Here is a 26,264-nt window from a genome sequence, read left to right as displayed (position 1 = left end):
CTGGGACCTAGTGGGTAAGGAGAGGAGAGGCATATTGGAGCCACAGGGCAGTAAGCTTTCTAAACTTTGCTCTGGAATAGGAATTTTATCTTAAGGACAGTGAGGAGCTATTGAAGAGTTTTAACCAAGGAAGTGACATAATCATATCTGGTTTTTAAGAAGTTCACTTTGGCTACAGTATAGAAAACAGATGGGAAGTAGAGGAAAGAGACTGAATGGAGAGTAACCTTTTATGTCCTGGCAAAGAAATGAATGTGACTTGAACTGTGATGGTGACATTGGAGATAGAAGAGGGGAAGGTGGGAGAGGTACTAATGGGGTGCAATCCACAAGACCTGATGCTCTACTAATGGAGAGAGTGAAGGAGAGAGAGAGAGTCATTGGAGACCCCCAGAACTCAGGAATAAGCACCTTCCTGAGAAGGGGAACATGAAGGACAAATTGATTTGCCATGGAGATCAGAAGGTCAGTTTTGAACATGCTACTTTTGATCTCATGACCTTTGATTTCCATGAGATTTCATTTCATTTATTCAACCTATGACATAAGAAAGACATGTTAGACAGATGATTGGATATCTGGAGTCTGGTCAGTTTTTAGACTTGCTACAGCAGAATCACCTGGAACTTTTGATTATTTGGCTACAGCCCAAGCCTAATATATTAGAACCTTCAAGAGAACATAGCCAATCTAATACTCTGAGGTTAGATACAGTGGAAAAAATGGGAGTGATGTTTGATGCATCACTAGATAGTTGTACTAGTTAATCTTTAAACTTGACAACTTTGAATGACTATAATGTTATGACTAGAAAGATGGCAAGACCAAGAGCTAACTCTACTATTACTTTCTAAGAGTAAATGTTCTGATCAAGTCATGAAACATCTCTGAAGGAAGAGAGCCATATCCAGATTCTTCTATTTACATTGCTAAGTTTGTTTCCCACGATGCTGCCATCTTGGCCAGAAACTAATTGTTGGAGGAACCAGGCTCTAGTCAGAGGCAACCACCTAATGGTTCCAGTGGTCCATGAGATAACCTTTCTTAAGAATCCAGCCAAATCGATGGATCATTCTGGATGGTAACTAATTTTCCAAATCAGATTTTCTCTTTGACTAGAGGGGAAGGGAGTGGGAAAAAGTAAAACTAGAAAAACGGAAGCATACGGATAAGTAAGAACGTAAGAGTTAAAGGGGGATCAAGCAGAGAGAGAAGCAAAGAGAAACAGAAGCAGAGTCACAAGTATGACAATTAGTAGAACAAGGTTTAAGGGACATCCTCTTCCCAGCAGATGACAATGTGACTGGATTCCCCAGTTCATTACAGTTCATTTATTCAACAAATTTTTATTGAGCACCTACTGTGTGCCAGAAACTGTACTAGGTGCTGGGAATATCAAATGAACAAAACTGTTGTCATGGACACCTCATTCTAGGTACATAATGATGAGTGCCATGGAAAAAATTGAGGCAGTGTTATAAGGACATGGATAGTGATGGTAGGATGGGCAGTTATCAGGAAATGAAGACCTTTCTGAGGAGGGAACATCAGCTGAGCCACCTGTGAGGCCACTGGGTAAAGAGCTTCTCAAGCAGAGAAAGTGGAAAGTACAAATGCTCTGATACAGAAGTGTGTTTGAGATGTTTATAAACCGAAAAAGTCCATGACATTGAACCCCGATGAACAAGGGGCAGCGTGAAAGGAGGTAAGATCAAGGAGAAAGGACAGTGCAGCTCATTCAGGGACTTGTAAGCCATGATTGGATTTTTCATTTTATTCTGAATGCAACAGGAAGTTTTTGAGGATTTTGATCAAGGGGGTGGCATGATCACATTTGTACGTTAGAGGAATTACTCTGGTTTGTGTGTGGAGACTCAGTTGTAGAGGGTCAAGAGCAGAAGCAGGAGAGCAGTAAGGAGGCTACTTCAGCAGCCCAGGCAAGAAACAATGGTGGTCACACAAGGTAGTAGCAGTGGAAGATACGGAAAATAGAGAAGGGGTACATCTTGAAATTAGCACCAAAAAGAGTAGATGACAGATTGGGTAAGGGGGAGCAGTCAAGGATTATGCAAAGATTTTTGTTCTCAAGAGCTGAATAAGATTTATTGAGATGGGGAAAAACCAAAAAGGAACCAATGAGTTTGGTTTTGGACATACTAAATTTGAGAAGTTTCAATGAATGTCATTCATTCAGGTGAAGAAATTTGGTAGCTAGTTAGAAATGGGAGTCTGAGGTTCAGGAGGTAAGTTAGGGCTGCAGATATGAATTTGGAGGTCATCAGCATATCTGTCCTGACAGTGTGCCTGTTAAAATGGTTTCCTCTGCTCTGTTTCTTACCCCCTACCTACCCATGCACCTTCATAAAGCCTTCATCACAAGAGGTGATCTGGACATGTCTCTGTTTTCTGAGACCTGGTGGAGCCATAAATACCATAGTAACAAAGAGGGGAAAATAAATGAATGTAGGAGCTGGGAGACTAGTCTGGGCATTTATTGAAATGGTGTGGGCAGAATGTAGCATCTCTCTCCTGCCACTTAGGCCTCTATATCCAGTAACTCCTCACTACCTAATACAAGAGAAGAGGGAAGGAGTCTAACTAGTTTGTTTTGTTTTGTTTTACTAATCAGCTACTCACTGGGTCATTCATGAAGCCCTAGTTGGCCATTTGGTCAGAGTGATTTCTTTCAGAACTATTAATCATATCTGGTGCTACTTTGCTCTCCTAGCAAACATTTTTTACATTCAATAATTGCATGTTCCACTGCAGTTTGAAGAATTATACATTTCAGAGCAGTTGTTATTGATTTTGCATTTCAATAACATTTCCTTTCTAATTCATCTTTTTTATGATGGAAGCTTCTTAATGTGCTTACAATGCACCATATGTTACCACTGCTTAATTTTGTCCCAAAATATTCATTTCTAGTTCTAAGGGACAGGTAGACTGAATAAAATATGTGGATTTAGCTCTCTCTTCTCTTTTATCAGTAGCAGGAGACTTTGCTAAGTATTTACAGGTAATAAATGAGGACCTAAGTGGCTTGTAATTATACCCGAATAGCCTCATGAAAGAAATACTGTGCTTTCTCAAGCCTTTAACTCATGACCAAAAATGATTATCACTGAATGACCATCTTGGAGGGCTCAACAGTAGTAAGGTTATGGGTAAAAATGTACAATATGACTAACTTCCCTAAACGTTAGCATCCCACATTCTTATGATATTTGAGAGCTAAATATAAAAACCATGAGCCTTTGGGGCCTTGATTTTAAGATTTTTCCTTTAAAAATAATGCTGTTATTCTCTAAGGACATGAGAACAGTCTTTATTTAGTTAAGCTAACCCGAAATAGAACAGAGGAAATTATTAAATGAGTGAACATATATCTTTCTTTGGGACCCATTCATGCCAAAACTGATGTGTCTTAAAAGTACAAGATGACTTAGAATAGGGAAAATATCTTCAAAAATGATTACACTGATCTTGGGAAAGGGATGCCTGATAGCCTCAATAATTACCCCGGAATTAACTACAATGCTGATGATTGCATTATTTACTGCAGTCTTATGAACAAGCAAACATTGTATTTTATAGCTGCACAGGAAGGAAGTTTATGGAAAGTAGCTATTAATGTGTCCCTTTATGTCCCACCTCTCTTTCAGAGAGAAGCCCCAAATCTAGAGAGAATACAGAGTGGAAAATTTCACTCCCAATTTAGACATCTCTCTAGACTCCAGAGGAAGCTGTTGAGCTGGCCTCTCCTGTAGTTGAAACCGAGCTATACGACTGCATGATGAGTCACTGGGCCAACAGCCCAAGTGCCAGGCTGGAACACGAGCTACTGGATTGGACACACTCTGCCTCATGTCAGGAAAACTGTTGTGTGAGAAATAAAAGAAACCTTCCCTGGAATTGATGTTGGTCAAAATTCTGATACACTTAGATGTTCTTTTAGCAGTTCTAATTTGGGGGGGGAGGGGTGGAAATTCTGGGAGAACGCCAGAATCTGAGCTAGCATTCTTAGTTGTTATTTCAACAGCTGTAACATGTACAGCTAATAGCTGTTTGACTGTGTTTCTTAGAACTGCTCCTGACACAGGGCAGTGAAGCAACACTTTACACTGTATCTGTCTGAAATTCAAGACATACTTTGCTTAAGCCAAGGAAAAGGTAATCGTCTGCCAACACTGGCAAGAGTAATTAGGGATTCTAGAAAAATCTCTTCAGGGAAAACATGTGAGGAAAGGTAAAAGAAAACTTTTGTCATTATTTTGGAAAATCTGAATTTCCAGACTGAGATTTTGAGACATCTCTAGTTGTCCCTTCTTCACCTATTTCACTCTTGATGAAACTAGGTTTCAAATAACATATGTTACTGAAAGTCAGTAATGTGACTTTCAGTAAGATAGATCTAGCTTATAAGCAGGTATAAGGCACCTGAGAACAGCCTGCCTGCCATCCATGAACTCAGCACTCACAACAACCGGAAACAGTACCTGAACAGTACCTTTCATGGCGGGTGGTGTGTACACACTCTGCTTCCTTTGCTTAGGGGATGCATTCTGTGACTGGATAAAGAGAAAAAAGTAATAAGTTTGATATTTGGATAAAAAGTACAATGTCATCAGCCCTTTGAGGGAAATAAACACCTAGTAACATTAGTTTTTTTAAAAAGAAAGAAAGAAAGAGATAGTACTAATCCTTTCCATTTTAGAGAAAAGCATAAGTGCCAGGACAAAATATACTCCAAAAGCTATGTCCGTGGTATAATTATATCGGTTCATAGGATTGTCAGTGGTTCTGGAGGGTTAATGAGAGGCCTTGCTAAGTAATATCAGTCTATAACCCTATGGAATTGAGATGTTCAATCTAATAGCTCCATTTACTTGGAATTACAATGTTGAGGTAATATTCTTTTACATGTTCAAAAGCTCTTTCCTAACAAAACTGCTGCTTAACACTCTTAAGCACACTGGATCAGAATTAATTTATTGAGGCAGAAATTTTTGCACTAAAAATGATACAAATTGGAACAGAGGAACATATTTCAGGGTCAGAACCGCAATAATATTTAAAGTTTAGATAGAAATAGATATTTATATATGTATAAGGCATTACTTATTATAATAAATTATATATATATGTGGTCTACACCTCAATCAGATTATGTCAAAGACTCCTTTTTAATGGTGTGTCTACTTATATTTCAGTGTGTCAAAGGCAGGAGTTTAAGTGGAGCAATTATTTTTGCTTTGAAAAGTTCAAGTATAAATAGTTACAAGATACTTTTTGAGGATTGTTCTAGGCTTTCCATGCATATTAGAAAGAACATAATGTACAGAGTCTGAAGAAAACTAAAAACTGTTTCACGAAGTTGTAAATAGAGCTTGAGGCATCTTTACTCATACATACTAAAGCTTAATTGCCCTCAAAGGAGTCATCAAGATGTTGGTATTTAGCTGATGCAAAAACAACCTATTAAAAAGTAAAAAATTCAACGAAGTAGTTACCAAACCCATGTCAACCAAAGCAAATGGTACAAACAAATTTCTCCAAAATAGAGTGTTTTGATACTAGTCTATTATGCACAGATGCAGGCAGGGCAACTCTACATTAGTATAAATGTGTGGATGATTGAGCCTTCTGTTGTACCTCTGCTGTATTCTGTCACATTTGGTTGATTTTAAGAAGCATTCACTTCCAGGTTTTCTTATATGTTTATTTCCGTATACATATTCAAAGATTAAGTAGAAAATTAATTCTACAGAAAAGTTGGTTTGTTTAGTAACAGTGGTAAAACTTATTAACTAATAAAAACTATATTTATGTAAGAGTTTAGTTTTCAAAGCATTTCACATTTACAATCTCATTAAATCTTTAGAAGTCTTGAGAGATACTTTCTGGTATTTTGTTCTTTCTACATTTTCCACTGAGTTTTGCTAGATGCCTACTCATGTGGCCATGGGAATTGAGTATCAAGTCTGCATGAGTCCTACTCAATATTTGTTCCATTTCTGGGCACAAGTTTGCTCATTTTCTTGTATTCTGTGTATCCTATGTTATCAGCTCCCCTAGCCCCCCTGTCCCTGGTTCATATTTTCAATCTGAACTCCTACATGTGTATGTGGAGACTGGCCTCAGGATCTGCTCTTGGCTCCACACACCAGAGGACCCTTAAGAGGTGTCTGTCCCCCACCTTCTTGTTCCAGGGTTCCAACACTGGCTGTCCCAACCTGTGATGGTCATACACAACCAGTCACTAAATTGAAATTATCAATACCATATCTTGCCTCTAAAATCAGTGGTTTATTTTAGAAGTTTTTCCAGGGGTTAGTATTTCATAGGTGGAGAATCAAGGGTAACCTAGAGGTGGAGATTTAATGACACCATTTTACTGTTTGTTCAGTCAGGGAAAGCAAATTAAATAGTTTTTACAGCACAGTTATATGGATATCATATTTTATATCACATCAAATCAAACTGGTTGTGTTTTTAGTTGGTTGGACACATACAGAGTATAAGAAAACTTACTTCTGCTTGTGTGTTGGTCACTCTCTTGTCATCTATTTCTGCAAGAGAAGCAGGTATAATTATTAGAAAGGTGATATTTTTCCTTGTCATATGCACGTTAAATTTTCAATAACATGGAACAGAATGATTTAATAATTGCCTTATGCTCATACAATATCCATGGCTTAGTCTAGTGGCTGAGAGCGCAGGGGGAGGCAGAAAGAAATAGTTTCCTTCTGAGATAACCCTCTCCCACAGGTTTAAAAAAGGCAATAAAAAAGCATCCCTCCTGAACTTCCAAATTGCCCGCCTTCCAGCAGTCCAGAAGGGGGACCAGAGAAATGCCTCCTAGAACAACTGTTGGCATCATCAACCTCACGGTGCTAAGGCGTAAACAACCTCCTCTCCTCGTGGATTTTGCAGCCCTGTCTATTAACTGTAGCCTCTGTCAATTTTCCTTAAGTTTGCCAGTAAGCAGAACAAACCTACTTTTCCGCTCAGCCCAATCACTGACTCTAAAAGAGGCACCCTCTTTTCTATATGCCCCTGGAATGAATCAGTAACTTTGTCAGAAATATTTCTTGTGAACTTCTAGGGCAACTTCCACATAGTCTGTGTAAAAAAACAGTTGTGAGGAAGGGGAGAGAGGAGGAAGAGGTGCTCACATACTCCCCTTCCACAGAGCGAGGACATTCTGGGCTGGGCTTCTTTCCTACCTCCTCACCTACTTTGCATGGATTCTGCCTCTTGGCTTCTAGACCCAGTTGACCGTTCCTCACTTTTAGGTTAGTCCCAAAGCTGAGAGATTGATGCCATGGTTTAAATACTGAACGAGACATTCATCAAAGAATGTCTAAAAGCGAGTATGATTGTAACTTTGGTTTGTAACTCCGCATTTTGTTCTGTGCATAATTTAAGAGGCTAGTGAATTTAAAGAATTATTAGTTTATGTTTTGGAGTACATAATGTATAAGGATGTAATTTTGTGATGTAAATAACCATAAGGAGTTGGGACAGAGGTGTAAAAGAAGAGTGTTTGTATGTTATTGAAGTTAAACTAGTATAAATTCAAATTAAAGTGTTATAACTTTAGGGTTTTAAATGTAATCCCCATTGTAACTACAAAGAAAACAGCTATAGAATGTACACAAAAGGAAATGAGAAAGAAATTTAAACAATTCACTACAAAAAATTAACTAAACATGGGGCTTCCCTGGTGGTCCAGTGGTGAATAATCCGCCTTCCAGTGCAGGACATACAGGTACATCCCGGATCGGGGAACTAAGATCCCACATACCATGGGGCAACTAAGCCTGCACACCGCAACTACTGAGCATGCAAGCCACAACTAGAGAGCCTGCATGCCACAACTAGAGAGAAGCCTGCATGCCACAACGAAAGATCTCGTGTGTGGCAACTAAGACATGACACAGCCAAAAATAAAATAAATAAATATTTTTTAAAAGTAAGCATAAAGGAAGACAGGAATTCAGGAAATGAGGGACAAAAAAGCTATAAGTCATATAGGAAACAAATAGCAAAATGACAGAAGGAAGTCTTATTAGTTACTTTAAATGTAAACAGATTAAAATCTTCAAAAGACCAAGATTAGCAAAATGGATAAGAACATATGATCCAATATGTACTGCCTACAAGAGACTCACTTTAGATCCAAATATACAAATAGGGTAAAAGTCAAAGGATAGAAAAAACAATTCTATGCAAATAGAAACCGAAAGAGAGCAGGGTGACTATACTAATAGACAAAATAGACTTCAAATCAAAAAAAGTTATGAGGCAAAGAAGACATTATATATTAAGAAAAGTTTCAATATAGAAAGAAGATACAAAAATTATAAACATTTCTATACCTAACAACAGACCATCAAAGTATCTGAGGCAAAACTAACAGAATTGAACAGAGAAATAAACTGTTCTGTAGTAATAGTTGGAGACTTCAATACCCCACTCTCAATAATGGGTAGAGCAACCAGAAAGAAGATAAGTAGGGAAACAAGACTTAAACAACTTAATAAATCAAACATATCTAATAGACATATATAGAAGATTCTACCAATTACAATCGCATACATAGTCTTCTCAAGTGTACATGGGAACTTTTTCCAGGAGAGACCATATGTAAGGCCACAAATTAAGTCTTTTTTTTTCTTTAACATTTTTATTGGAGTATAATTGCTTTACAATGGTGCGTTCGTTTCTGCTTTATAACAAAGTGAATCAGTTATACATATACATATATCCCCATATCTCCTCCCTCTTGTGTCTCCCTCCCTCCCACCCTCCCTATCCAACCCTTCTAGCTGGTTACAAAGCACAGAGCTGATCTCCCTGTGCTATGCGACTGCTTCCCACTAGCTATCTATTTTACATTTGATAGTGTATATATGTCCATATATACACTACCACTCTCTCACTTTGTCCCAGCTTACCTCTTCCCCTCCCCGTGTCCTCAAGTCCATTCTCTAGTAGGTCTGTGTCTTTATTCCCTTCTTGCCCCCAGGTTCTTCATGACCATTTTTTTTTTTTTTTTAGATTCCATATATATGTGTTAGCATACGGTATTTGTTTTTCTCTTTCTGACTTACTTCACTCTGTATGACAGACTCTAGGTCCATCCACCTCACTACAAATAACTCAATTTCGTTCTTTTTATGGCTGAGTAATATTCCATTGTATATATGTGCTACATCTTCTTTATCCATTCGTCTGTTGATGGACACTTAGGTTGCTTCCATGTCCTGGCTATTGTAAATAGAGCTGCAATGAACATTGTGGTACATGACTCTTTTTGAATTATGGTTTTCTCAGGGTATATGCCCAGTAGTGGAATTGCTGGGTCCTATGGTAGTTCTATTTTTAGTTTTTTAAGGAACCTCCATACTGTTCTCCATAGTGGCTGTATCAATTTACATTCCTACCAACAGTGTATGAGGGTTGCGTTTTCTCCACACCCTCTCCAGCATTTATTGTTTGTAGATTTTTTGATGATGGCCATTCTGACTGGTGTGAGATGATATCGCATTGTAGTTTTGATTTGCATTTCTCTAATGATTAATGATGTTGAACATTCTTTCATGTGTTTGTTGGCAATCTGCATATCTTCTTTGGAGAAATGTCTATTTAGGTCTTCTGCCCATTTTTGGATTGGGTTGTTTGTTTTTTTGATATTGAGCTACATGAGCTGCTTGTAAATTTTGGAGATTAATCCTTTGTCAGTTGCTTCATTGGCAAATATTTTCTCCCATTCTGAGGGTTGTCTTTTCGTCTTGTTTATGGTTTCCTTTGCTGTGCAAAAGCTTTCTTCATTAGGTCCCATTTGTTTATTTTTGTTTTTATTTCCATTTCTCTAGGAGGTGGGTCAAAAAGGATCTTGCTGTGATTTATGTCATAGAGTGTTCTGCCTATGTTTTCCTCTAAGAGTTTGATAGTGTCTGGCCTTACATTTAGGTCTTTAATCCATTTTGAGTTTACTTTTGTGTATGGTGTTAGGGAGTGTTCTAATTTCTTTCTTTTACATGTAGCTGTCCAGTTTTCCCAGCATCACTTATTGAAGAGTCTGTCTTTTCTCCATTGTATATTCTTGCCTCCTTTATCAAAGATAAGGTGACCATATGTGCGTGGGTTTATCTCTGGGCCTTCTATTCTGTTCCATTTATCTATATTTCTGTTTTTGTGCCAGTACCATACTGTCTTGATTACTGTAGCTTTGTAGTATAGTCTGAAGTCTGGGAGCCTGATTCCTCCAGATCCATTTTTCTTTCTCAGATTGCTTTGGCTCTTCGGGGTCTTTTATGTTTCCATACAAATTATGAAATTTTTTGTTCTAGTTCTGTGAAAAATGCCAGTGGTAGTTTGATAGGGATTGCATTGAATCTGTAGATTGCTTTGGGTCGTAGAATCATTTTCACAATGTTGATTCTTCCAATCCAAGAACATGGTATATCTCCCCATCTATTTGTATCATCTTTAATTTCTTTCATCAGTGTCTTATAATTTTCTGCATGCAGGTCTTTTGTCTCCTTAGGTAGGTTTATTCCTAGGTATTTTATTCTTTTTGTTGCAGTGGTAAACGGGGGTGTTTTCTTAATTTTACTTTCAGATTTTTCATCATTAGTGTATAGAAATGCAAGAGATTTCTGTGCATTAATTTTGTGTCCTGCTACTTTACCAGATTCATTGATTAGCTCTAGTAGTTTTCTGGCAGCATCTTTAGGATTCTCTATGTATAGTATCATGTCATCTGCAAACAGTGACAGCTTTACTTCTTCTTTTCCGATTTGGATTCCTTTTATTTCTTTTTCTTCTCTGATTGCTGTGGCTAAAACTTCCAAAACTATGTTGAATAATAGTGATGAGAGTGGGCAACCTTGTCTTGTTCCTGATCTTAGTGGAAATGGTTTCAGTTTTTCACCATTGAGGACGATGTTGGCAGTGGGTTTGTCATATATGGCCTTTATTATGTTGAAGTAAGTTCCCTCTACGCCTACTTTCTGGAGGGTTTTTATCATAAATGGGTGTTGAATTTTGTCGAAAGCTTTTTCTGCATCTACTGAGATGATCATATGGTTTTTCTCCTTCAATTAGTTAATATGGTGTATCACATTGATTGATTTGCGTATATTGAAGAATCCTTGCATTCCTGGGATAAACCCTACTTGATCATAATGTATGATCCTTTTAATGTGCTGTTGGATTCTCTTTGCTAGTATTTTGTTGAGGATTTTTGCATCTATGTTCATCAGTGATATTGGTCTGTAGTTTTCTTTTTTTGTGACATCTTTGGTTTTGGTATCAGCGTGATGCTGGCCTCGTAGAATGAGTTTGGGAGTGTTCCTCTCTCTGCTATATTTTGGAAGAGATTGAGAAGGATAGGTGTTAGCTCTTCTCTAAATGTTTGATAGAATTCGCCTGTGAAGCCATCTGGTCCTGGGCTTCTGTTTGTTAGAAGATTTTTAATCACAGTTTCAATTTCAGTGCTTGTGATTTGTCTGTTAATATTTTCTATTTCTTCCTGGTTCAATCTCAGAAGGTTGTGCATTTCTAAGAATTTGTCCATTTCTTCCGGATTGTCCATTTTATTGGCATATAGTTGCTTGTAGTAATCTCTCATGATCCTTTGTATTTCTGCAGTGTCAGTTATTACTTCTCCTTTTTCATTCCTAATTCTATTGATTGAGTCTTCTCCCTTTTTTTCTTGATGAGTCTGGCTAATGGTTTATCAATTTTGTTTATCTTCTCAAAGAACCACCTTTTAGTTTTATTGATTTTTGCTATTGTTTCCTTCATTTCTTTTTCATTTATTTCTGATCTGATCTTTATGATTTCTTTCCTTTTGCTAACTTTGGGGATTTTTTGTTCTTCTTTCTCTAATTGCTTTAGGTGTAAGGTTAGGTTGTTTATTTGAGATGTTTCTTGTTTCTTAAGGTAGGATTGCATTGCTATAAACTTCCCTCTTAGAACTGCTTTTGCTGCATCCCATAGGTTTTGGGTCATCGTGTTTTCATTGTCATTTGTTTCTAGGTATTTTTTGATTTCCTCTTTGATTTCTTCAGTGGTCTCTTGGTTATTAAGTAGTGTATTGTTTAGCCTCCATGTGTTTGTAATTTTTACAGATTTTTTCCTGTAATTTATATCTAGTCTCATAGTGTTCTGGTCAGAAGAGATACTTGATACGATTTCAATTTTCTTAAATTTACCAAGGCTTGATTTGTGACCCAAGATATGATCTATCCTGGAGAATCTTCCATGAGCACTTGAGAAGGAAGTATATTCTGTTGTTTTTGGATGGAAAGTCCTATAAGTTTCAATTAAGTCCATGTTGTTTAATGTATCATTCAAAGCTTGTGTTTCCTTATTTATTTCCATTTTGGATGATCTGTCCATTGGTGAAAGTGGGGTGTTAAAGTCCCCTACTATGATTGTGTTACTGTCAATTTCCCCTTTTATGGCTGTCAGTATTTGCCTTATGTATTGAGGTGCTCCTATGTTGGGTGCATAAATATTTACAATTGTTATATCTTCTTGGACTGATCCCTTGATCATTATGTAGTGTCCTTTTTTGTCTCTTATAATAGTCTTTGTTTTAAAGTCTGTTTTGTCTGATATGAGAATTGTTACTCCAGCTTTCTTTTGATTTCCATTTGCATGGAATATCTTTTTCCATCCCCTCACTTTCAGTCTGTCTGTGTCCCTAGGTCTGAAGTGGGTCTCTTGTAGACAGCATATATACGGGTCTTGTTTTTGTATCCATTCAGCCAGTCTATGTCTTTTGGTTGGAGCATTTAATCCACTTACATTTAAGGTAATTATTGATATGTATGTTCCTATTACCGTTTTCTTAATTGTTTTGGGTTTGTTATTGTAGGTCTTTTCCTTTCCTTGTGTTTCCTGCCTAGAGAAGTTCCTTTAGCATTTGTTGTAAAGCTGGTTTGGTGGTGCTGAATTCTCTTAGCTTTTGCTTGTCTGTAAAGGTTTTAATTTCTCCGTCTAATCTGAATCAGATCCTTGCTGGGTAGAGTAATCTTGGTTGTAGGTTTTTCCCTTTCATCACTTTAAATATATCCTGCCACTCCCTTCTGGCCTGCACAGTTTCTGCTGAAAGATCAGCTGTTAACCTTATGGGGATTCCCTTGTATGTTATTTGTTGTTTTTCCCTTGCTGCTTTTAATATTTTTTCTTTGTATTTAATTTTTGATAGTTTGATTAATATGTGTCTTGGTATGTTTCTGCTTGGATTTATCCTGTATGGGACTCTCTGTGCTTCCTGGACTTGGGTGGCTGTTTCCTTTCCCATGTTAGGGAAGTTTTCAACTATAATCTCTTCAAATATTTTCTCAGTCCCTTTCTTTTTCTCTTCTTCTTCTGGGACCCCTATAATTCGAATGTTGGTGCATTTAATATTGTCCCAGATGTCTCTGAGACTGTCCTCAATTCTTTTCATTCTTTTTTCTTTATTCGCTTTGCAGTAGTTATGTCCACTATTTTATCTTCCAGGTCACTTATCCGTTCTTCTGCCTCAGTTATTCTGCTATTGATCCCTTCTAGAGAATTTTTTCATTTCATTTATTGTGTTGTTCATGTTTGTTTGTTTGCTCTTTAGTTCTTCTGAGTCCTTGTTAAACGTTTCTTGTATTTTCTCCATTCTATTTCCAAGATTTTGGATCATCTTTACTATCATTATTCTGAATTCTTTTTCAGGTAGACTGCCTATTTCCTCTTCATTTGTTAGCTCTGGTGGGTTTTTGCCTTGCTCCTTCATCTGCTGTGTGTTTCTTTGTCTTCTCATTTTGCTTAACTTACAGTGTTTGGGGTTTCCTCTTCGCAGGCTGTAGGTTCATAGTTCCCATTGTTTTTGGTGTCTGCCGCCAGTGGTTAAGGTTGGTTCTTTGGGTTGTGTAGGCTTCCTGGTGGAGGGGACTAGTGCCTGTGTTCTGGTGGATGAGTCTGGATCTTGTCTTTCTGTTGGGCAGGTCCACGTCTGGTGGTGTGTTTTGGGGTATCTGTGACCTTATTATGATTTTAGGCAGCCTCTGTGCTAATGGGTGGGGTTGTGTACCTGTTCTGTTAGTTGTTTAGCATAGGGTGTCCAGCACTGTAGCTTGCTGGTTGTTGAGTGGAGCTGGGTCTTGGCGTTGAGATGGAGATCTCAGGGAGATTTTCGCCGTTTGATATTATGTGGAGCTGGGAGGTCTCTGGTAGACCATTGTCCTGAACTTGGCTCTCCCACCTCAGAGGCACAGCCCTGATGCCTGGCTGGAGCACCCAGAGCCTGTCATCCACACGGCAGCTATGAGGCGTCTCCAAAGAATCCACAAATGCACAAGGTAGCAGGAAGAGCATTCAGGACCTTGACACATCAGGATAGGGTGTCATTAGCAGACCAATTCGGCCACATCTTGCCATGGTTAACACTGCACTGTGGAAATTAGTGTGGGCCCTTGAACACCAGTGGGGATAGTGAGACAACTGAATGAGGAGATGCAATGCTGAGCTTGAGACCATCCAGAGGCATAGGCAGAACACTGGGTACTTCCAAACTCCAGAACTCCACACTCCAGAGGCCCTCCTTTAGACACGCTGCCTGCAAATTAAGTCTTAATAGATTTTAAAAGGTATCCTACAACCACAATGAGATGAAGTTAGAAATCAATAACAGATAAAACTGGGAAATTCACAAATTTGTGGACATTAAACAACACACTCTTAAACAACCAATGAATCAAAGAAGAAGTCATAAACACAAAATACCAAAACTTAAGGGACACAGTTATAGCAGTGCTAAGAGAAAAATGTATAGCTGTAACTGCTCACATTAAAAGTCAAGAAAGATTTCAAATCAGCAACCTAACTTTACAACTTACAGAACTAGAAGGAAAAGAACAATAAATCCAAATCTGAAAACCTGAGAACCAGGGAGGCTGATGGTATAAGTTGTGGTTCAAGTCCATTGGGCCTTTGGACTTGAGCCAGAACTTACAGCATTGCACCCCCTATTTCTCAGGCCATCAGATTTGGACTGAAGCTATACCATTGGCTTTCTGGGACTCTAGCTTGCAGATGACAGATTATGGGACTTCTCAGCCTCTGTACTCATATAAGCCAACCCCTCATAGTAAATCTCTTTTTATATATTTTATTGTTTCTGTTTCTCTGGAGAACCCTGACTAATATAGTCTTCCAAAAAGGAAAGTCTGAGAAACTGTCATAGCCAAGAAGAGCCTAAGGAGACATGATAACTAAGTGTAATGGTGTATCCTGGATAAGAACCTAAAACCGAGAAAGGGCATTGGGTTAAAAATGAAGGAAATCTAAATTATGAACTTCAGTTAATAATAATATATCAATATTGGGTCATTAATTGTAATAATGTTGCACTTTAATGACTAATGTAAGGTGTTAATACAATAATAGGGGAACTCTATTCAATTTTTCTGTAAATCTAAAACTCATCTTAAAAAACTATCAATAAAAAAAACTTAAACAAAGGAAAAAAAGTAAAAGTACTAAACACAAACAAAAATTACCCCCTGAAAATATTTTTGTTATTACTGTCAGGATTCTGTATGTGACTTGAAGAACACCAGATAGTCTTTATTAGAAAGTAAGTAATGTAACTATAAAAAGAAGTTCATGAAAAAAAAATAATTTAAGATATTTTATATGGGGCTAATTAAAGATATAGAGAAAAAAGGTATGGTTAAGGAAATGAAGAGAATATTTTAAACTTCAGTTAAAGTTGTTAAAAGCTGATGCAAGCTAGGATATGTTAGTGGAGAAAAAGAGGAGTGAAATGATTTTCAAACAAGACCAATGATAATAACAGCTCTTTACTTTGGTTTATTTATTGATTAGATATGGAAAGAGAAGGACCAAAATATATTTAAAAAATACTGAGAGTACCTTTTTGATTATACATATCCCCCAGTTTGCTGCTTTTGTGTGTTTGTTCCTCATATCCAGAATGCTCCTTCCCTCAAACCAAATACTACCATCCCTCAAAGTTCTCTTCAGATGGCATCTCTTCTGGGAAATCTTTCCGAATTCATGCCTCCCCTATTCCCAACTGGAAGTCATCTCCTTCACCCAGAACTCACAGCACTTCCTCTATACCTGTATCATTGTATTCATCATTATATACCTTATACTATGGTCATTAGTGTTTTATCTCCTCAAATAACCTATAAAGGAATGGAGATTAGTCTCCACGCTTGATTCTTCCACAGCTCTTAGCACAGTAGCATGGCTGACACATAACAGCTTGTCAAATAAATATACCTAGTGCCTACATTTCATAAAACAGACCCTCTGTTTGCTGCTTGTCTACAAAATAAAATACAAAATAAAATTGTAACACAATTACTTACTCATAGTAGGTGCTAAATAAATAGTTTTAACAAATAAGTATTTGGTTTGAAAACTTGTTAAGGTAGAGGCCATACCTTCTATTTCTTTAAATCAATTTATTAGGTCATTACTAAGATAATGGTACAGACACTCAAATCCTTATATATATCACCTAAGTTGTTGACCTAGAGATTGTCATACTGAGTGAAGTAAGTCAGACAGAGAAAGACAAATATATATCACTTGTATGTGGAATCTAAAAAAATGGTACAAATGAACTTATTTACAAAACAGAAAGAGAGTCACAGGTGTAGAAAACAAACTTATGGTTACCAAGGGGGAAGTGGGGGAGAGAGAAATTGGGAGATTGGGATTGACATATACATAGTACTATATATAAAATAGATAACTAAGAAGAACCTACTGTATAGCACAGGGAACTCTATTCAATACTCTGTAATAACCTATATGGGAAAAGAATCTAAAGAAGAGTGGATATATGTATATGTATAACTGATTCACTTTGCTGTGCAGCAGAAACTAACACAACATTGTAAATCAACTACACTCTAATAAAAATTAATGTTAAAAAAAATGGGATCATATATACTAAAAACCAAACAAACAAAAAACCAAAAGGGAATCTTGGAGGAAAAACAAGGATATATGTCTTTGTTCTGTTGGTTTTTAGAGGTTGAGAAGACAACAGATATATATCTAGGTCAAGGATAATATATATCATAAGAGAAATTTTTTAAAGTGATAGATAAAGTCAAATTTAATATGTTCTTTTATAGATGTCAGCCTCAGACAATAACTAAAACCATGGAAATGCATAATTTACTCAGGATATTGGCTGCAGAAGAGCACTGACCCATATATAGAATGCTTTGGTAAAAAGAGATGAAATTTCTTAGAGTAAAAGCAAAAGATACAGACTTTTGATGAATTTAGATAATAGAGGGTGTGAAGGGAAAAGTCAGTTTAAAGAGTCCTTCCAATAAAAAGAGTGTTATAAGTTTATGCTTTGAAGACTTCTGGGCTCAAAAGCAATAACAATGACAGATTAAATATAAAAAGAGATAACTAAAATGATGCAGTCACAGTTCAAAATTAGTCAAACATCTCTATGGACTCAAAATATAAGAATAGAAAAATGCAACAAGCAGGTAAGAAACCATGGGCCTGAAAGACTTTTTTTTTTTTTTTAATTTTTTTTTTGGCTGAATTGGGTCTTCGTTGCTGCGCACGGGCTTTCTTTAGTTTTGGTGAGTGGGGGCTACTCTTTGTTGCAGTGTGTGGGCTTCTCATTGCGTGGGCTTCTCTTGTTGCGGAGCACGGGCTGTAGGCACGCTTTCTTCAGTAGTTGTGGCATGCAGGCTCAGTAGTTGTGGCACACGGGCTTAGTTGCTCCACGGCATGTGGGATCTTCCCGGACCAGGGATCGAACCTGTTTCCCCTGCATTGGCAGGCAGATTCTTATCCACTACACCACCAGGGAAGCCCTGAAAAACTTTTTAGATCTAGGAGGAGGCAGAGACAGCTCAGAGTTCTTTACCCTTGAGAAAAGAGATTGACTTCATGTGAAGGAAGGGACAAAAGCCAGGCTTGTTGATTGGAACCAGAAGCAGGGCTCTCTTACCTATGCTGAGAAAAAACACTGATCTGTGTATCCAGGGAGACAAGAAAGCAGACAACTTGGGACAAGCCACTATGGGCTCAGTGACTTTATCTGCTCTGTTTCTAATTTCACCATGGAACAAGAGTCTTAAGGTCCAAATTAAGACCTGATTCCAGATTAAAAATTTGTAGTGTTCAGTGGGGAAAGACTCAAGAACATTAACAAGGAAAGGTGAACACAGAAGGGGAAATTTTCACTCATGATGAATTGAAAATTAAAATCTCAAAACACAAGAAGAAAAGACACATTTAAGAATGACTGCCAAAAAAGCAACTGGAAGATGAATTCCCTCCAGATGAAATGAAAACTTCAGAGCAATTTGAAAATGTCTTTAAAATGAATATATTTGGTACCCACAAAGAGAAAAAGAAGAAAGTATATCTATTTCTTAAACATCAAAAAATGTTGAAACAAGATTAAGCTAAATTGAAACAAGAACAGATGGATATAAAAAGAAACAATTGGAAATATAAGTTTAATCATGGAAATTATAAACTCAATAAAGGTGAAAATCTCTAGACTGCTAAGTATAACTTAAAAACCTTGGGCATTATATATAAAACAAACATAAGGAGTCTCTAAAAGGCAGAGAGAAGAAAACAGACCAACCAGGGACTTCGAACCTAAGGAACAACATAGCAGCAATTCCCTGGGTCTCCTTTTGACTCATATCCTGGGTTAGATGCTGGAGAAGCTGGCAGTCCAGAAACGCTAATAGTAACAGACAAAAACAAACAAACGAAATGCTCAAGAAAGCCTACTTTCTAACCAAAGGACCAGGAAAGGGACACCTACTTTCTAAAATACTGAAAACTTTTAGGCATTAACTGCTCTTCTTCCTTCCTGTTTGAGAAAGCCAAATGAGAAGGTGGCACTTTCACAACCATCTAGTTGTAATGAGGCAGCCTGAGAGAAATGACACTTTATTTCTCCTCCTGAGTTTTCTACATTACGTTTGACAATTGATAGAATAATTTTAACATTACCTGATATGGTTCTCAGTGTATGTAGAGAAAATACTTAAGAAAATATTTTAAATGAGAGAAAGTAGAGACTTAAAGAGAAATAGTTTGTATTCTTCATTAAAACTGAAGAGACTGTGATAAATTATTTACATACAGTAGAGCAATCACTAAAAAATCTGTACAAAGGTGTACACTCAGAAATCACTGTAGATAAATCAAAATGGAATTATAAAAAATGTTCAAGTAAACTACAGGGAGATATAAAAGAAAAAAGAATCCAAAAACAAAGAGAGAAAACAGAAAACAAAAACCAAGCCCTAACTTAATAACTACGTTAAATTTAAATTTGACCTAAATATACTAATTAAAAGATAGAGATTGGCACGGTGGATAAAAAATCGAAATGACGTAATTATACAAGGGCAATATGTGGAGTGAAAAAAGATCAATTTCAAAAGGTCATGCACTGTATGATTCAATTTATATAACATTCTTGAATGACAATTATAGAGATGGAGAACAGATTAGTGGTTGCTCGGGATTGGGGATCATGGGAGAGAAAGGGGTGAGTATCACCATAAAGCTCTAGCAAGAGGGAGATCTTTATGGTCATGGAATAAATCTGTTTCTCAGCTGCAGTGGTAGGAATCTACACATGAAAAGTGGCGTAGAACTATAAACACAGATTGTAACAATGTCAATTTCATGATTTTATTATTGTACTACAGTTACATAAGATGGGGGAAACTGAGTAAAGGGAAGCTTGCTTTGTATGATTCCAAAATAACTTCTATTTCTTCCCTATTCTGAAGTTTTGGAAAGTATCCAAAGAAAAAGGAAACATGTTACATTTTATTTAGGATTCAAACGACTTTTCTAGTTCACTCATTTGGGAGCTGTTCTAATTAGCTGACTGGAATTTAGTCTATTTTAGTCACCTGTTAACAAATTATAATCATATGTGTTTGTTATATAATAATGTAATCATTTTATTTTACTGAAAATATTAGAACTCATTAAGAAAAACTTCATATTTTGTGATTTCAGTTAGACCAAACAAATACTAATCCCAAAATGCAGTGACTAATTTCTTTTTTTTATTTGTACATATTTTATTTTAATTGAAGTATAGTTGATTTACAATGTTATGCCAGTCTCTGCTGTATAGCAAGGTGACTCAGTTATACACATATATACATTCTTTTTTTTAATATTCTTTTCCATTATGGTTTATTCCAGGAGATTGGATATAGTTTCCTGTGATATACAGTAGGGCCTTGTTGTTTATCCATTCTAAATGTAATTGTTTGCATCTACCAACCCCAAACTCCCAGTCCATCCCTCTCTTTCTCCCCCTCCTCCTTGGGAACCACAAGTCTGATCTCTATGTGCAGTGACTAATTTCTTTTCCTCAATTTACAGAATGGCAGGTTGAAACAGCAAAGTAACATCTTGCTTTGTTGCTGCAGTGATATCACATTTGTCACTGTGAGGGGAATGTCAAAGGAGAAAGTAGTGCGGCCAATCATAAACCAGTTCGGCAGAATTCACTAGAATTGAATTCAGTAGGATTGAATTTCACAAAACTACCATCATAGTGTGTAATGACAGGTCACACAAAAGAAACCAGCTAGATTATTTCATTTATCAAGGCATTCCTTTGGCATTGTCTAAATGTTACTACTAGCTGATAGGGTGAGCGCCAAGTATGCCTGATCTAACAAGAGGAAGGAAAGAGATTTCCCAATATTTTTTTCGTTCTATGACAGAGACTATAGGTTTGTTTTAGTTGATACTTGTTTTTTCTGACCACTTCAGCATGGATCCAAGACTCTGGTCACCTAAAACATATGCAAAATGTTATTATAAATATCCTATTTAATTGCTTTTGTGGTCAGTGGCACTCATTTGAACCTACTTGTCCATGCCATCATTTAACTGCAGTGTGATCAACTCAGTTTGCATAACTTTTCTTCCTTGCAGTAGTTGTCATAAAAACCATGATTTAATCACGACCATAGGAAAGTTTAGGAATGAACACTGAAATGGCCTCTTTTAAATGCCTCTTTGCCATCCATATTAAGGTCTCTATTGGATTGTCTCTTTATAGAAATACTTGAGATGGTCACCCACTGCCTTCATGCTATAACTAGTACATATCAAAGCCTACTTAAGGAAATAATAAGAAAACCAAGTGAAATAAATTCTAAAATCTAAGAAAATTTTGTATATGGAACACCTATATTCTAGTTGACCAACATGCTAAGACACCACCAGGCTCTTGGCTGTGTAGGCTCACTTCATATGATAAATTGACTCATACCACAATTAACAAAAAACTAAGTGAAAATTGATTCAAGGCTCTTTAATTTCCTGCCAATTAAGCTTTTTATTGTATGTGGAATTAAGCATTCAATACATTAACTTAAAGCACCTTCCATAATTTTTATGTTTTTATTAATAACTGAAAAAATTATTGCATCCATCCCATATTAAGCAATCTAAGACAGTGCCTCTGCAGACAGATCCTTCTCAAGTCAGTGATTGCAAAAGCAGAGGACACTGACACCTTTACACTTAAACTGTAATTATTCAAAACCATCCCTTAAGACAAATCTTGGAAAAATGATCAGACTAATTTCCTGAATTACTTGAATTAAAAAGAAAAAAAAAAGCTAAAATGTTTATTTCATTTACTACCTTTTCTACCAGATTTAGCATTAAAAAATCATCAATCTACTATTGATGCTTTGCAATCTTCTAAAAAATGTAAGAAAAATATATATTGTGAATTACTGTATTATCACATTTTTAAACAGTTTTATAAAATATCAACCATCCATCTCCACTAAACCTAAAACATCTCATATCCACCTTTATATCCAAAATCAGATGGTTTAAATATATTCCAAGAGTGGGAATAAATATGGAGAGATCATTATTTAGTTAGCTAGTCAAATTTTTGAATAAAAAATATTTCCAAAGCGTTTTCTAAGGCAGTGAGACTCATCTGGTATAGCTGTAAGAATTCCACATGCTTTCATACCAAAGTTTGAATTGGAAAATAGAGGCCATGTAAGTTTATGAAGCATGATGAGAAAATGACAATGTATTGACTGATTTTTATTTTTTTAAATGTCCATCAATGGAAATATTGCAACTGTTGGGTTGTGATATTTAGTTATCAAGAAAGACCAGGACTGACCCTTACAAATATTACCACTTTCCCATATGCACTGAAAAAGTTCCTCATTAAACCACAATATTCCAGTTGCCATCGTTACTATTACTAGAGGTTGATTCTTCACCTCTTCACTTCCCTTAATCTACAAACAAGAAAGTAAACACTACAGTATCATGGCCTTTACACACTAGGCAGCATCTAAATTATTCTCTCTTCCTTCAGGAGATGCTACTAACACATTCTGCACAGAAAATATCAATAACATTGCAGAATAAGTCTCAATCATGTACAGATTCTTTCTCCATTTATTTTTCTATCCAGTTGAGCTAGTGCTTGAAACAAACGCTGCATCTGTCCCCATCAATTTCCTCAGTAAAATTCAAAGTATTCAGGTGAAGATAACTTTATTTTCGCATCTAACCTTTGTGTTTTCCTGGATTATGAAAGGCTTAGCTACAGTTTTGGTTTTGTTTAAAAGCAAAATGTACTCCCTTGTCTATGGGAAGCTTCTCTGAGACATTCAGAGAGAATGTTTTTGATTCCCTTTTTTTTAAAGTTAGGAGAACATGTTTGACTATTGTAATACAAGTTGGTTGAAATTGCAGTCAAATGTGTCCTAGGACCCATACTCTAGGAAAGGTAGGTAAAGCATACCCAAATTGATAAAGTGGAAAAAAAGTCTTCAACATTAAAATGTTTTTCTTTTAAATTTTCTCTCAGCTTTGCAGTTGATTTACACTCCACTTTATTGAAAAAATATAAGTACTGGTTTATGGATGAGAGGTGGCCAGATATTACTAAGTGAAGCAATACTAGTATTTATTGTGGCAAGGGTCTAGAAGAATAAAATAATTTAAATTGACTATGGGATCAACGAATGCCAGAGTATGATACATCAGAGAACCAGGTAAGGGTGGCATTGGAGCAAGTAGTCCCACAATGCTGTTAAGAGTCAACACATGTACAAGCAGAGACTTGTAGAGTCAGTAGTGGGTGGTAGAGGCAGCAATTTTGTATCCAGAAGACCAAACTGAAACAATGGTCAGCAGATGGAGTGGGATTCTGAGAGGCAGTTCAGTCCTAAAGACCAGAATTAGAATTTCAAGGGACAGTACAAGCCCGCAGGGTCATATGACTAGGTGGTGAAGATCAACTTTCATGAAACCAAACATTAAGACCAAGCACACAGCCACTGAGAGCCTGGGCCATGAGAAAATGGATACTAAAAGACTGACTGGGTGGAAATTACATGGGATAGTTACAGAGCTAGGAAAGGAAACAAGGTGGGGGTTGGGAGGGGGAAATGCCTTAATATTAAATGTGAGGTTTTGTTTGGGGTAGTATGAACCAGTTCATGGCAGACCAATGATTTCACTTACCAAAATGAGAAAAGCAAGGCATCAAGACCTGCAGAAGCAAAGAAAACTGTAGAGATCAGAGACATTTCAGAGTGAGAAGCTGACAAGTCATATTTGGTCCCTGGCAGAGTGCAACTGCAGGAGAACAGAAAAGCCAGAGGAGGTTTTGGCAACTATGTGGGACTAACAAAATTGAAGACTTGAGGGGCTTCAAACGTACAATCTGTTTTCCCCTTAAAACATTTGAGACATTTTGAAGCTGTACAGGGTAGGTGAATAAGTAATTCAAAAAACTCTAAAACACAGAACATAAATTCCAAAGAGACAAAGACCTGCAGGCTCTTAATTGAAAGGACAAGAACCAACGCAAAACATACGTAAACTGAGCCATACCAAAACTAAAATCTGGCCTCACCTTAGTTTATGTTTAGATTGGATTAAGTGATCAGTCCCCTACTCTATCTGCCTAGAAGAAGAAAGGTGAATCCTTTAAACATTAAAAAAAATTTTGTTAAACATCTTGGAGCCTCTAAAATACAAATGTCCAGCATTCAATAAAAATTACTAGATAAAAAAGAGAATAATAACTAAGAGAAAATGAGAATATAGAAGACAGGTGATTCAGCTATTGAAGTTCACAATCTAAGACTATGATTAATACATTCAATGAAAATAGAAGGGAGCAAAATAGATTTAAAGATAAATAATTTTAACACAGAAATAGAATCCATGAAATGAAACAACTTCATGAACGTCAGCACTACTCGGGGGGGAAAAAAATTAATTCTGTTCCACAGAGGAGATCTCAATTTAAGAATCCAATGGATTGTTTTAAGGGCATTTTGGATCTAGCAGAAGATACAAATAAGTTAATGAACCAGGAGACAGGTCAGTAGAATTATCCAAACTGAAGTACACAGAGAAAAACAAATGAGGGACTTCCCTGGTAGCACAGTAGTTAAGAATCCGCCTGCCAATGCAGGGAATTCGAGCCCTAGTCTGGGAAGATCCCACATGCTGCGGAGCAACTAAGCCCGTGCGCCACAACTACTGAGCCTGTGCTGTAGAGCCAGTGCACCGCAACTCCTGAGCCCGTGTGCCACAACTACTGAAGTCCACACACATAGAGCCTGTGCTCCGCAACAAGAGAAGCCACAGCAGTGAGAAGCCCGCACGCTGCAACGAAGAGTAGTCCCCCGCTCACCGCAACTAGAGAAAGCCCGCGTGCAGCAACGAAGACCCAACATAGCCAAAAATAAATAGATAAATAAGCCAAAACTAAATAGATAAATAAATTTATTAAAAAAAAAAAGAATGGAAAAAACAGAACAGAGAATAACCAACATTTGAGACACAGTCAAAAATGTGTAAAATGAGAGTAATTGGAGTCCGAAAAGTAGAAGAGGGAGAGAATGGGAGAGATAATGGTCAAGAATTAAAAAACAAAGATAAAACACCAGATGACACTGATATAAGAAACTTAACAAACCCCAAACAGAAACAGGAAAACAAAAGGAGAAAAAGGAAAATTGTGTATAGCCATATGATAGCAATACTTCTGACGGCCAAAGATAAAAGAGAAAATCTTAAAAGCAACCAAGTAAAAAAAAAAGTCTTCAGAAAGCAATAAGGTGGACCAAAACAACAAAACAATGGAATTAGATGGTAACATTTAAAAGTACGTCACCCAGAATTTAATATGCAGTGAAATTATCCTTCCACGGTGAAGGTGAGATATCAAATCATGCCTGCTCTAAGACACAGGTTTGGTTTTCTTAAAAAATATATTTCTTTCTTTGGGTCAAAACTGAAGTAGTAAAGCTCCTTGGGTAATTTCTAATTTTAAGGTATTGAAAATTAAAAATTTTTCTAATTTCCCTTTGAGTGTAATTATGGCGACATGGGTCCTGAAATATTTCTAATAAGAAAAGTTTGTCGTATCTTTATTTTCATAACACCATTAAGAACGCTCAGCATATCTTTCAGTTATATGTTCCACTCTGTTTAAAAAATGGACTTATCAGGGCTTCCCTGGTGGCGCAGTGGTTGAGAATCTGCCTGCTAATGCAGGGGACACGGGTTCGAGCCCTGGTCTGGGAAGATCCCACATCCCGCAGAGCAACTAGGCCTCTGAGCCCCAAGTACTGAGCCTGCGCGTCTGGAGCCTGTGCTCCGCAACAAGAGAGGCCGCGACAGTGAGAGGCCCGTGCACCGTGATGAAGAGTGGCCCCCGCTCTCTGCAACTAGAGAAAGCCCACGCACAGAAACGAAGACCCAACACAGCCAAAAATATATAAATAAATAAATAAAATTAAAAAAAAAAAATGGACTTATCTACTTCGGCAGAAAACTGAGATACTATCCTAAGTATAATTATATATTCACTCAGCATTCTTTTAAATTTTTTCTAGCACTACTCTGTGGGGAAAAAAATTAATTCTGTTCCACAGAGGAGTAGCAACATAGAAAAGCAATTTAGTCCTCTTTCTGAGGTGCTCTAGAGATTTAATCACAACATTGGTGCCATCTTTGACAGTCTCAGAAGGAATTTGCCATCAAATCTCTGAAAACAGCAGCGAAATCTAAATTGATCACATTTTGGCTGATTTTCTATGTTTGTATCTACTATGTTTGAATACAATTTTTTCAGAGACCCTTGGATCACAACTGTTGACGAGATAATCTACTGTTGAGCCATA

General features: G+C 36.9%; 1 protein-coding gene across 2 annotated transcripts in view; it reads right to left on the bottom strand.

The window, feature by feature from the left end:
• The window catches only part of PPP1R1C (protein phosphatase 1 regulatory inhibitor subunit 1C), a 124,963-nt gene that overhangs the window by 48,510 nt on the left and 50,189 nt on the right, over window positions 1-26,264 (bottom strand). For both annotated transcript variants that reach the window (XM_061202883.1, XM_061202892.1), the window contains exons 3-4: window positions 6,535-6,572; window positions 4,511-4,571 (exon numbers count right to left, since the gene is read on the bottom strand). In XM_061202883.1, the coding sequence (XP_061058866.1) occupies window positions 4,511-4,571; window positions 6,535-6,572 (99 nt within the window). The remainder of the gene's footprint in view (window positions 1-4,510; window positions 4,572-6,534; window positions 6,573-26,264) is intronic.

Source organism: Eubalaena glacialis, chromosome 1, assembly GCF_028564815.1.
Source record: "Eubalaena glacialis isolate mEubGla1 chromosome 1, mEubGla1.1.hap2.+ XY, whole genome shotgun sequence".
NCBI classification, from domain to species: Eukaryota; Metazoa; Chordata; class Mammalia; order Artiodactyla; family Balaenidae; genus Eubalaena; species Eubalaena glacialis.
Note: the sequence above shows the minus strand (reverse complement) of the source record. Positions and strands in the feature narration are given on the sequence as shown.